At 43.5% G+C, this 13,404-nt stretch overlaps 1 protein-coding gene across 2 annotated transcripts in view; it reads left to right on the top strand.

Annotated features, from left to right (window-relative positions):
* The window catches only part of SYT9 (synaptotagmin 9), a 198,718-nt gene extending 185,314 nt beyond the window's left edge, over positions 1 to 13,404 (top strand). For both annotated transcript variants that reach the window (XM_059409121.1, XM_059409112.1), the window contains one exon: positions 11,172 to 13,404. In XM_059409121.1, coding sequence (XP_059265104.1) covers positions 11,172 to 11,180 — 9 coding nt within the window. In that variant the 3' untranslated portion in view covers positions 11,181 to 13,404. The remainder of the gene's footprint in view (positions 1 to 11,171) is intronic.

Genomic DNA, 13,404 nt, shown 5'->3' with positions numbered 1-13,404 from the left:
AATCAAGTTTCCTTTGAAACAATCACCTTGCAGAGGGATGGGGCAGATTCAGTCATTTATTTATTTATCAACAAATATTGACTGAGTACCTATGATGGGTATACATCTATGAGAAAAAATAGACAAAAATTCTTGCCCAAGTTGAGTTTATATTCTAGTGGGAAAACCAGGAAATAAGCATTGTAAATGAGTATATTATGTGTTGTTGAAGGTAATAATCACTAACTAATGAAAAGAAAAATACAATAGGGTAAGTAAGGGGGACCAGAAGTATCATAGTGGGTTTTCTGTTGTCGTTGTTGTTGGTTGGTTGGTTGGTTGGTGTTTTTTAAAGGGGGGAGATGATCTTCATAGGCGTGTTGTAGGTCTCATGGAAAACTGAAACATTTGAGTAAACAGTTGAAGGATATGAGGGAGGAAGCCACGTAATTATGCAGGCTAAGAGGTGGCCAGTACAAAGACCTTAGGGACATTTGTACAAGGAGTCCTGAGAACGATGTGGGGGATGCAGAGTGAGGTAGGAAAATAGGAGATGAGATCAGGAAAGTTAACAGGTGTGTAGGGCTCAGATTACATAGAACCTAATAGATTTTTTTTTTTAAGATTTTATTTAGTTATTTGACAGATGGAGATCACAAGTAGGCAGAGAGGCAGGCAGAGAGAGAGAGAGGAGGAAGCAGGCTCCCCGCTGAGCAGAGAGCCCGACTCGGGGCTCAATCCCAGGACCTGGGATCATGACCCAAACCGAAGGCAGAGACTTTAACTCACTGAGCCCCCCAGGCGCCCTGAACCTAATAGATCTTTATAAGGACTCTGGTTCGTAATCTGAGAGAAGAGGAAGCTGTTGCAGGATTTTATAGAGAGATGTGACATGACCTGAGGTTACAACTGATTCCTTTGATTCTGTGTTGAGAATAGACTGTAGGGGGCAGGGCTGGAAGGGGGGGAGATCACTAGGAGTCTACTGCTGTTATCCAGATGGAAACTATAGAGTCTTGGACTGGTATAAAAGCGGGGTAATGATGAGAAGTGGTTACATTCTGTATACATTTTTGGAAGGAGACCGAATAGGATTTCAGGATGTAGGGTATAACAAAGAGAAGTGGAGGATGATTTCAACGTTTTACGCCTGAGCAGCTAGAAGTGAGCTGAGGAAAACAGAAGGTAGAGCATCTGTGCAGGGCAATCAGAAGTTGGACCTACTGAGTTTGAGGTGTCTATTGGGGGTATCTATAGGGAGACATCAAGTGGAAGTTAGATGCAAAAATCAGGAGTTCCAGAGAAAGGTCAAGCTGATGTAAAGATGGTTGACATATAAATGGAGAAGAGAAGAGGTCCAAGGACTAAAAACTGGGACTGAGAAGGAGAAAATCATTGAAGTTGTAAGAAAACTAGGAGCGTCCAAAGACAAGAGAGAAGATACTGTTTCCAGGAGAAGGAAATGATCAGATCTCAGGTGTTGCCAAGAGGTCAGATAGGATGAGGACTGAGAACTGACTTTGAGTTTATCCATGTGCTGGATATTGGCGACATGGGATACTGGGTTGGTGGTGTCCTCCCAAAATTCTTATCTATACAGAACCTTTTGGGGGAGTAGAATCTTTGCGGATACATTCAGTTACATTAAATTGACATCATACTGGATGAGGGTGGGTCCTAAATCCAAAGACTAGTGTCCTTAGAGTAAGAAGACCATGTGGTGAAGACACAGAGCCAACAAGGGGAGTGCAGGGCGATGGGGGAGCAGAGATTCCAGTGTGCGGCTACCAGCCAAGGATCGCCGACAACCACCAGGAGTCAGGGGGAGGTGAGGAAGGATTCTTCTGAAGAGTCTTTAGAAAGAGCACGGCCCAACTGACACCTTGAATCCAGACTTCTGGCCACCAGAACTGGGAGAGAATAGATTCATATTGTTGTAAGCCACCCAGTTTATTATATTTTGTTATGAAAACCCGAGGACCCTGATGCACTTGGTGCCTTGACTTGGGCTGCTGTAACAAAACAGCATAGACTGGGGCTTACACAACAGGCATTTAGGGGCGCCTGGGTGGCTCAGTGGGTTAAGCCACTGCCTTCGGCTCAGGTCATGATATCAGGGTCCTGGGATCGAGTCCCACATCGGGCTCTCTGCTCAGCAGGGAGCCTGCTTCCCCCCGCCCCTCTCTCTCTCTGCCTGCCTCTCTGTCTACTGTGATCTCTCTCTGTCAAATAAATAAATAAAATCTTTTAAAAAAAATTAAAAATTTAAAAAAAAAAAAACCAGGCATTTATTCCTCACAGATCTGGAAGCTGGAGGTCAAAGGTCAGGGTACTGGCATGGTTGGGTTCTGGTGAGAACTCTTTCCCTGACTTGCAGATGGCTGCTTTCTCCCTGTGTGCTCACCTGGCGGGTGGAAAGACAGCAAGCACCAGCTCTCTGATGTCTCTTCTAAGGGCTCAAAGCCCTTCGTGAGGGCCCTACTCTCAGGACCTCATCTCACCCTGGTTACCCAGTAAACGTGCCATCTGCAAACACCATCACATTAGAGGTTAGGGCTTCAACATATGAATTTTGTGGGGTACAAACTTCATTCTATAGCACTCGATAAAGCAGTCATTTTACATTTCTGTACCTTGATTTCTCATCTGTAAAATGGAGATAATAATAGCATAACCACCTCAGAGAACTGTGGTGAGGAACAAGTGAATTAATAGATGTAATGGTCTTAGAATAATTCATACCAAGTGCTATGAAATATTAACTATTATAGTGATTGATAAATCCCATCATTTTGTTTTGAAATTAAAACACTCATTTTCACTTGTTCTTTGTTTAATTCTCAGTTAGCTCATTAACTGGACAGATTATATTTCCCTAAACTGTTAAACACTAATTTCACACTTAATCAAATTCTCTTGAATGTTCTAAATTAAAGGAAAAAACCTTATAATCTAGCAAAGAAAATTCTCTTAATATTTAAGCTCTGTTTCAGGAATCGATTGGCTAAATTTCCTAAACATTTCAAACTGAAGCCACAAATTTAAAGTGTGATTATGTCCAACACTACAAACATCCAGCACAGTAGGTGTTAAACAGAATCATTTTCAATCACTGCTAACTCCTTATTTTTTTAAATAAATTTTATTTTTTTTTAAGCAGTTTTAGGTTCATACAGAAAAACTAAGTAGGAAGTATGGAGAGTTCCCAGGATGCCTGGATGGCTCAGTCATTTGGGCTGCTGCCTTCGGCTTGGGTCATGATCCCAGGGCCCTGGGATCGAGTCCCACATCGGGCTCATTGCTCAACGGGGAGCCTGCTTATCTCCCCACCTCTGTGTGCCCCTCTGCCTGCTTGTGCTCTCTCCTTCTCTCCCTCTCTCTCTCTGACAAATAAATAAATAAAGTCTTTAAAAAGAAAGTATAGAGAGCTCCCATATAACCAGTGGTTCCACATACAGACATCCTCCCTGCTATCAGCATCTCCCCCAGAGCGGTACAGTTGTTACAGGCAGTGAAGCCGCATTGACCTCTCAGTATCACCAGAAGTCTGTAGTTTACATCATGGTCCATTCTTGATGTTGTTCATGCTCTGAGTTTGCACAAACACACACTGACATGTATCCATCACATAACAGCATATGTCATACAGAGTATTTTCACTGCCTTTAAGATTTTCAGTCAAGCACTATTAACTCTTATAATGCAAATATATAAAAAAAATCTTATGCATAGAGATTAAATTACCTTAAGCATTTCAGCATCTTAGAAAATAAATTTGTAAACTTAGCATATTGGATTTTCCTGAGCATTTAAAGGTTAAATAAATGTAACTAGTCAAGTTATCCTAAATGTATCTATTAAAATCATAAATCCAGTAGTTTTTACTGTATCATATTATTAAGCACTTACCTTAAAAACATAAAACAGAATTTTGGTCACAAACGTGTTATTGCAAATTTAAATAAGTAAATAAATAACATAACATAACCTACACAAAAACATTATTACTTCACATTTAGAATTCTTGTTTGTTTGCCTCTCTCTTGTTATAAAGTTAATTTTCCCAAGAGCAGGAAGAGATTTATCAGTTCTTCAGTAGCAACTGAGACTATAGATGGATGACCCCTCAGAGGTCTAAGTGCCCAGTCACAAAGGGAGGATACCTGTGGACAGACATGGGAAAGGGCTGGATTACTCCCTGGAAAATTTCACCAGAGCTGTGAATTCACAAGGCAGATCCCTTCTTCTAGTTGGCTTCTGCCAGGTGTGCTGTCAGTGAGATAATACCAGCCTTTTTTGTGGGATTTCATTTCACGATCCAGTGCCTCTCACATATTCTAGGAACATTTCAACTTTCACCCTGACCCAATTGTTTTTATAACTTTTTTCCTCTTTTTTTAAAGATTTTATTTATTTATTTGAGAGAGAGAGAAGGATGGAGCACCAGTGGGGGAAGGAAGATGGAGAAGCAGACTCCCTGCTTAGCGGGGAGCCGGATGCAGGGCTCGATCCCAGGACCCCGGGATCATGACCTGAGCCAAAGGCAGACTCTTAACCAACTGAGCCACGAAGGTGTCCCTACAGTCCAGCTTCTTGATGAGACTTCAGTTACTCTCTTTTCTTGCTCAGTGTCCTGTTTTTCTGGTCCTTGACCGACAAGCACAAGCTCTTCAAGAGTAGGGTGCGCGGCAGTCATCTTTGTGTTTCTAATGGTCCACACATTTGCCTGGTGCTCAACAAATCTTTGCAGAATGAATTAATGAGTAAATGTAATAAATTCTAAGCTTGGAGTAACAAACTCCAAATATACAACTCCACCTGGCAGAGTAATTGTTGCCTTGCAGCAATTCCCTGATTTGCCCCACCTTCTGAAACCTCTGACAGCACCCCCTGCTGCGAACCTCTTTAATGACCCATCCCAGACAGCCACTTCTTGCTTGTTTCTGAGGAGCTTCTCAGTATCAGTATACATATCACACACACCAATACTCACTGCCATTCCCCTGAAGGTTGACTTGACAGTGGGTCTTAGTACACTCTCCTACACAGTCTGGACTATTCCGAGTTACTCTCTGAATTGAAAATCCTTTTTGGAAAGATGCTGTAATTGAGTTGGGGTTGGGCAATAACTTGCCATCCTGGGCATGGTCCTTAAAGCGTACATTTGGAGCCATAAACACACAATGGCAGATGCCGGCTCTGCTGTTCTCTACCTTTGCTATTTGGCCTTTCTCGGACTCAGCTCTGAAAGAACGTAAGGGTAGTGTCCATCACAGAGGTCCAGACGAACATCGAACGAGATCAGCTATGCATCAGCTATGCTCTTAGGGTAGAGCAGAGTGTCCGAATGTGCCACACAGAGAAGCTGTTACCCAAGTGGATCTCCTTTTCCAGCTGTCGCCCCAGTCCCTGACTGACAGTACAATCACATTCACACTTCTTTAACACAATTCTTAAAGGGATGAGGGGCAATGAAGAACAAAGAATGCCCTCTTTGGAGAAAGAAAAAGAAGCTAATCAGATTCTAAGTGGGGGGAGGGGGGAAGGGAGGGAGAGAGGGGGTAGGCATGAGGATTCCTAATATATTTTGCAAAACTGGGTTAAGTAATAGTCAACAAAATCATGAGACTTTTTATGGTTTTTAAATAAAAATTGAAAATATGAGTGTAACAATAATGAGCCCATATAAGAGTGAATCATGTAATGAGTCACTTCAATTTCTGACAAGCTTCTTAGTTCAAAGCCCTTAGATACTTCCTGTAATCAAAACCCATTTTCAAATTCACAGGAAGATATTATCTAATGATCCACCCAATCTTTTCATGTTCTTAATTTGGGGTCAGTTTCATTGGCCTGTCTCACATCAGCTGTCATTTTCGTGATCGAAATGCCACTTCACATTACAGTTTTCATTGAGACTGTTCTCATCTTTGGTTTCAATTCAATTTAATTCAAACGGGATCTGTATGTCTCCGGACAATTGAATTCACTTCAGTTCCCCTCTGTTCTGATAAGATTGTAACCACTATTTCCTATTGATGCCATTGAAGGTCCTGATGCCTTCCAAACCCCTGGCGCTGCCTGGGAGGTCAGATAACAAGGACGCTGCTGCTTCTGCCCCCTGAGATGGGTCTGGTGCCAGCCCTCGAACCAGCTAGGCCAGGCTTCTGGCCACCAGTTGACACCACCATTGCTCTCTCTGGTGCTGGGGCCACAGTCTGTAGCCACCCCATCTCCCCACCAAAACCCTACTGGGTCAGTGCTCTTCTGAACCCTAGAAAATCTTTCCTTATACCTCAGTTTACAGGAATCTTGGCTGAGAAACAGCCCATTCCGTTATAAGAGTTTGGAAAGGAGTTGTGATTTGCTTATTTTTCTGTTTGTTTGTTTGTTTTGTTTGTTTTTGGTTGGGTTTTTCTAGTATTTCCCCCCGCAGAAGACAGAAGGGGTTGGGCCCCAGCACACTTTACCCATGCCACACTCAAAATTGCCCTTCTCCTGTAACAACTACTTTTTTTCATACCTGAATTGTATATCTGACATGCCCTAGGAGAAGTTCATTTCCAAGAAGCTTCTCTTTCAAGACCTCTGATAGAGATGACCCTACCCTTCCACCAGACCTTGAAACTCCTTTGTCTTATCCTCTTGTGGGCTGGCAAAAATATTCTAGAGTCCTGGTGTCACTGTCTAGAGTAGGAACACAAAGGATACTAGGACCAGCCATGATCAGAGCCCAGAAAATAAACCCATCTAAAGAAGAGGGAGACCCAGCTGAAGAAGAAGAGGCCCCTCCACACTATTCCCAGGAACTGAGTTTGATTCCAGCTAACTGCATGTACAAGGAAACTCACCAGGTGAGCAAAACCCACCTATGGAGGTCAAGTCAGAGCTGTACTATAATTTGGCCCCTGGCAGCATGGTCTCTGCTAATGGTAGCCCTGGGAATGGAGACTGGTAAAACATTGGCTAGAGTAACAGCCCAGCCATCTAAGCAGGCTTCAGATAAGGCCAGAACACATCAGGTACAGAGGTGGTCCCTAAGGCTGGGAATTTGGGGAAAGCCCTACTCAAAGCAGTGGGAAGGACCTGCTCAAATGGAAAGAAGAAACTAATGTTAGAACAGGGAAGACTGACGTTGTGCATAGAGCTGAGGGTGCAAATTAGGTACACATGCAGGTCACTAGCTGGTGCGATCCAGAGAAATGGAATAATTAAGTTGGAAGCCATAAGAGGGCTGTGGCACCTGCTGCATGTTATTGGCTCAGAATGGTGTTGCTTAACGTTGTTTCATCTGATTCAGAGTACCTAGAAAACCAAGGCAGAAGCTCAAATGTATAGACGGGTCTTACAGAGTGAATTTAGAAATGATGTAATTGCTGAAGCATAGACTTTGAAGTTAGAAGTCTTAAGTTCAAATCCCAGCTCTGACACTTAGTAACAGTGTGACTTTGGGCAAATTAATCTTCCTGTATCTTTGTGTCCTCCAGTAAAAAACCTCATAGGTTCTCTATGAGGCCCTTTTAAGGATTTGTAAAGTTCATATCCTATCATGATAGGAACTGACACTGAAGGAATAATAGCAGCACAACGAACTCTTCGGGGTGGCTAAGCCTGTGGACATTTTGCCTTCCCAGACAAGAAGGACTGAGGGACTGACAAGCTGGGCCTGCAGATAGGGGTCTCACAGCTGAGAGAAGGGGCTCTGGGAAGATCCTGCCAGATATGGGTCGGGGGTTGGTTAAGAGGGCAATTCTGAGGGTGCTCCAGAACATAAGCTGGCCTGGGAAGGTCATTTCGAATCCCAATAGAAGACAAATATCCATTCACCTTTTCCTTCTAGACTCGAACATTCCCCTTCCCACAGCCAGTGGCATACTTCCGAGTCGAGGGGTACAGTCAGGTATGGCTGTCAGTCTTCAGTGTCCGCTCTGGCTTTCGTTAAGTTGGAGCCTCACGTGTGAGCATTTGATCTGTGAAATGCAGTCCACCGATTCCAGTTCCAAAATGTTTGCGGCTTTCCCGTGGTTAATATATATCTATTTGGTTATTGCTGTGTCCTTGGCAGTGACTCTGGTTTTCTCTCTGGGCTGGCAGCATTAATACTTTTAGTCTGTACTGGAACGTGCCCTGAGTTGAAATTAAATGGATGCTGCACTGAGTGTGAAACAGGAGAGATCCGGCTGCTCTAATGCCGGGCTCCACTGGAAGAGCCCATCTTCACAGCTTAGAAACCAGGAATGGGGGTTGCGCCCCACAGATACCCCCTCTCCGCTCCCCAACCTTATGTCCTCCCCCTCTACTCCTCATCCCGAAGCCTGCCTGTTCTTCTAGTGAGCCATACACTTCGCCTGCCTTTGTACCTTTGCGCGGGCTCTTTCCTCTACCCCAAAGGACCTTCCTTTCTTCTCTCCTGATAGACTCCCTTTCAGCCTGAATGGCCCAGCTTGACTTATCCTTCGGAGTCCTCTCTATGGACCTCCTCAAACCCTCTTCCTTCTTTGCTCCTGCGCATTCTCTGCACGCCTGTTACTCAGCTTCTCACCTTATAACTTCTCCCCCGATAAACCCGTTGAAAGTGGGGTATGTGTCTTACACGTGGCAGCTCCAGCATCTCGGGAACACGGTGTCCCCAGCATCTTTCACAGTGCCTGGCACTTGTTAGCTACACATTAAAAATATATGCATGATTACTACAGCTTTACAGTAGATCTTGAAACCTGACATTCTGATACCTCCAGCTTCATTCTTCTTTTTCAAGATGGCTTTAGCTATTTGGGGTCTTCTGTGGTTTTATATGAACTTTAATATTACTCGTTCTAGTTCTGTGAAAAATGTTACTGGTATTTTGATCGGGATTGCACTGAATCTGTAGAAGGCTTTGGATGGTATGGACATTTTAACAATATTAATTCTTCCAACCCACGAACACTGAGATATCTTTCCATTTGTTTGTGTTGTCTTCAGTTTCTTTCATCAGTGCTTTCATTTTCAGAGTGCAGGTTTTTACTTCCTTGGTCATGTTCATTGCTGGGTCTTTTATTCTTTTTGGCGTAATTATAAGGGGAGTGTTTTCTAATTTCTCTTTCTGCTACTTTGTTATTAGTGTATAGAAATGCAGCAGATTTGTGTATATTAATTTTGTATCTTACAACGTGACTGAAATAATTTATCAGTTCTAATAGTTTCTTTAGTGGAGTCTTTAGGGTTTTCTATATATGATATGTCATCTGCGAATAATGAAAGTTTTATTTCTTTCTTAGAAATTTTGATTCCTTTTATATCTTTTTTTAAAAATATTTTATTTATTTATTTATCAGAGAGAGAGAGCGCACAAGCAGGGGGAGTGGAGGAGGGAGAAGTAGGCTCCCTGCTGGCCAGAGAGCTCAATGTGGGGCTGGATCCCAGGTCCCTGGGATCATGATCTGAGCTGAAGGTAGACACTTAGCTGACTGAGCCACCCAGGGGCCCCCTTTTATATCTTTTTGTCTAATTGCTACAGCTAGGACTTTCTTATTATGTTCAGTTAAAGTGGTGAGAGTAGACATTCTTCTTTCTGATCTTAAAGGAAAAGCTCTCTGTTTTTCACCACTGAGTATCATATTAGCTCTGAGTGTGTCAGATATGGCCTTTATTATGTGGACGTATGTTCTCTCTAAGCCCCAAATGGTATGGTACTGACACAAAAATAGACACATGGTTCAATGGAACAGAATAGAAAGCCCAGAAATGAACCCTTGCTTATATGGTCACTTAATCTATGACAAAGAAGGCACGAATAGACAAAGGGCAAAGGACAGTCACTTCAGTAAATGAATGCTGGGAAAACTGGACAGCTACATGCAAAAGAGTGAACCTGGACCACTTTCTTACACCATACACAAAAATAAATTCAAAATGGATTAAAGACCTAAATGTGAAACTGAAATCATAAAACTTTGAGAAGAAAACATAGGCAGTAATTTCTTTGACATTGGCCTTAGCAACATTTTTCTAGATTTGTCTCCTCAGGCAAGGGAAACAAAAGCAAAAATAAACATTGAAACTACACCAAAGTAAAAAGTTTTCGAACCATCAACAAAACAAAAGGCAACCTACGGAGTGGCAGAAGATATTTACAGATGATGTGTCCAAAAATAGGTTAATATACAAAATATAGAGAGAACTTATAAAACTCAGCACCAAAAAACCCCTGCAAATAATCCTATTACAAAGTGAGCAGAGGACCTGAATAGGCATTTTTTCAAAGAAGACATACAGTTGCCCAACAGGCACATGAAAGGATGCTCAACATCACTCATCATGAGGGAAATCCCAACAAAACCATAAGGAAATACCACTTTATGCCTGTCAGAATGGCTAGAATCAAAAACACAAGGAATAACAAGTGTTGGTGAGGATGTGGAGAAAAAGGGACCCTCGTGCACTGTTGGTGGGAATACCAGCTGGTGCAGCCACTCTGAAAAACAGTAGGCTGGTTCCTCAAAAAATTAAAGATAGAAATACCGTGTGATTCAGTAATTTCACTAAACTCCAAAGAAAATTTCAGAATTCCAAAGAAAAATGAAAATACTAATTTGAAAAGACATATGCCTCCCTATGCTTATTGCAGATTTATTTACAATAACCAAGATATGGAAGCAGCTCAAGTGTGTGTACACACACACACACACACACACACACACACACTAGAATACTATTCAGCCATAAAAAAGAGTCAAGCTTGCCACTTGTGACAATGTGGAGGACCTAGAAAGCAAAGCAAAGTGAAATTAAGTCAGACAGAGAAAAACAAATACCATATGGTTTTCCTTATATGTGGAATCTAAAAAAACAGAACACATGAATAAACAAGTGAAAAAAAGACTCTTAAATACAGAGGACAAATTGGTGGTTGCCAGAGGGGAAGGTAGTAGGGAAATGGGTGAAACAGATAAAAGGACTATGAGATACAAACTTCCAGTTATAAAATAAAGAAGTCATGGAGATGAAAAGTACAGCAAAAGGAATATAGTCCAGAATAGTAAAATAATGCATCCTGGTGAGCATGGAGTAATGCATAGAATTGTGAATCAATATGTTGTACACCTTAAAGTAATATAACCCTATATGTTAATTATACTTCAATTAAAAAAATAAATATATATATATATGGATGAAAACCAAAGCATTCTTTTTGTTTCTTCTTCCTACAGAAACGATGACTATTGGTAAGAAGATTCTTTGTGCCAAGGACACAGTGGGACACCCACCTTACAAAGATCTTAAGTAACTTTTCCCATCCAACAACACCCGGACGACTCCAGTGACCAAATGCTGAGCTGTAACCACAGCAATAACTGGCCCTTTTTCTGGATTAGGTTTGGTGAATGTGAATGGTCTGGCCATCTTCCAGTGGCCTAAGGTGGTGTGCTACGGGGGGAGCATGATAGTCATGGCCAAGAACCAAGGTCGGACTACGGAAGAAACCACCTGATGTAGTGGGAAAACTAAGAGTACCCTGGAGTGCTAGGACTCTTAGTGACGAACATGAGGCCCTTGGTGATGGGGTCACAGCACCCTCCCTGGCAGGGTCAGTCTGACACGATGTCATTTGCTTGAATGCCCTGGAAGGACCGAATCTGTAAACATATATCCAGGTGCTAAACAGGCAGCAGATCTAATTCACCCTGGACTACCTTTGCGCTAATAACTGTCTTCAGAAAATAATTTTACCCCAAGAAGTGCTCCAGCTTTGCAAGGAATAGCCCCAGGAGAGTAAGAGGAGAAGCAGGCTGTTCCCCTGGAAAAAATCTAGTGCAAGGAGGGCTGATTCACAGCAAGTTCACTGCCCCCTCCCATGCACATGGCAGAAAGTACCAGTTGACTGTAAACCTTTCTTGTGCTAAACCCACATTCTGAGGAGTCAGAACCCCGGGCAGTGTTTTCTAGATGGTCAGCAGCCACTTCCCGGCAACTGCTGTCAATGTTAAAACGAAAGTTACCTGCCGTCTCTGTTAGAGAGGCCTGCGTCTCAAGGGCATAAGCGTTCTGGAATACCCTTTCCCGGGCATGGTGGTTGTCCATGGGGGGGAAGAGCCGCAGGAACAGGTGTACTGTTGTATGAGATAAGTTGACGGAGAGGTAACACAACCCTCCCCCTGAGGAAGGCACAGCTTTGGGGCCTTCTTGGCCTCTGTGCTCTCTGGGGTATTTCCATATGCAGCAGCCCGGAGGCATTAGCCCTGGGCAGCCAAGACAAGCTTCCTTTCACCTCCAGACACATATCACTTTCATAGCACTTGGGGAACGGAAATACCTACAAGAGTGAAGGTCAAGGGCTCTCCCCGGGTATCTCATTCATTACTCAGCTTCCTCTGTGACCACATCAGCCAGCCCACTGCCAGCTCTGCTCCTCATCCTCATTGCTTCTGCCTCCATCCAAATGAAACCAAAGGCCTTAGCGTACCTTGGGGCAGGGGAAGAGGGGTGGCTGTGACCTAGTGGTCCTCTCTCTCCCATTATGGGTGGTACCCCAACCACACATTGCACCACTTCTCCAAGGTAACATCCTAGGAAGCTCATTGTCTTCATTTGAATTAACATTTCATTGTGGGACTACCTGGGTGGAAGCAGGATCATTGCCTGTCTTCAGAAAGTTCTTAGTGCTGCAGCTGCCTGGTGAAAGACACTGATCTCACATCTAAAAAGGAAAGGGGCCTTTGGTTGTGTGAGGCAGTGCTACCACACTCCAGCTTCCCGCATTCCCCAGCCTGCCTAGTGCATTTTCATCTCTGATTGGCTTTCTACCACCGGCCTCCAAAGAGAAGCTAAGGTTCTGCCTATATCTGACCATATGAGAAGAATTCATCTTTCCTTGCCCAGAGTTCCACCCTGCCTCTTCCTCCCCATCACACATCCTGCACCATAGCAGTGTTTCGAACCAAAGCATGACGGACTTGTGCCAGCAGGACAGCTAGCAGAAATACTGTCTCTAGAGCCAGGCAGATGAGCCCAGAAGAATGGTCCCCGAGAAACAGACTGGCCCCGAGAGATATCAGGCAGCCATCCCAATAAACTTTGAGATGTCCTTGGCACTGAGAGCCTGGGTAGGAGATCCTGGGGCAGCTGTGCCTATTATTCCCCCCCACCCACCCCCCAAAGATCTTCCTGCCCAGAGAGCTAGCAGCCCTGGATACTACTGAGCATGTTACTGGCTTGTTGGTACAAAACGGAAGGTGGCTTTGTAGGGGCAGCAGGCAAAGAAGCCTGTTTACATGGCAGGCAGGTGGCTTTGTGTCTAGAAAGATTTGCCTAGCCAGTCCAGCTGTGGCCAAAGGCTGTTTTTGAATTTGAACTCCCTGAGCCTATCTGCAACTCTGCCTCTGTTCTCTTGCATTCTGTTTGGTTTCCCTTTAGTTTCCTAGTAAATGTTCCTTTTGAAACATT

This window comes from Mustela nigripes, chromosome 1 (genome assembly GCF_022355385.1).
Source record: "Mustela nigripes isolate SB6536 chromosome 1, MUSNIG.SB6536, whole genome shotgun sequence".
Taxonomy (NCBI): Eukaryota; Metazoa; Chordata; class Mammalia; order Carnivora; family Mustelidae; genus Mustela; species Mustela nigripes.
This window is presented reverse-complemented; position numbering and strand designations above follow the sequence as displayed.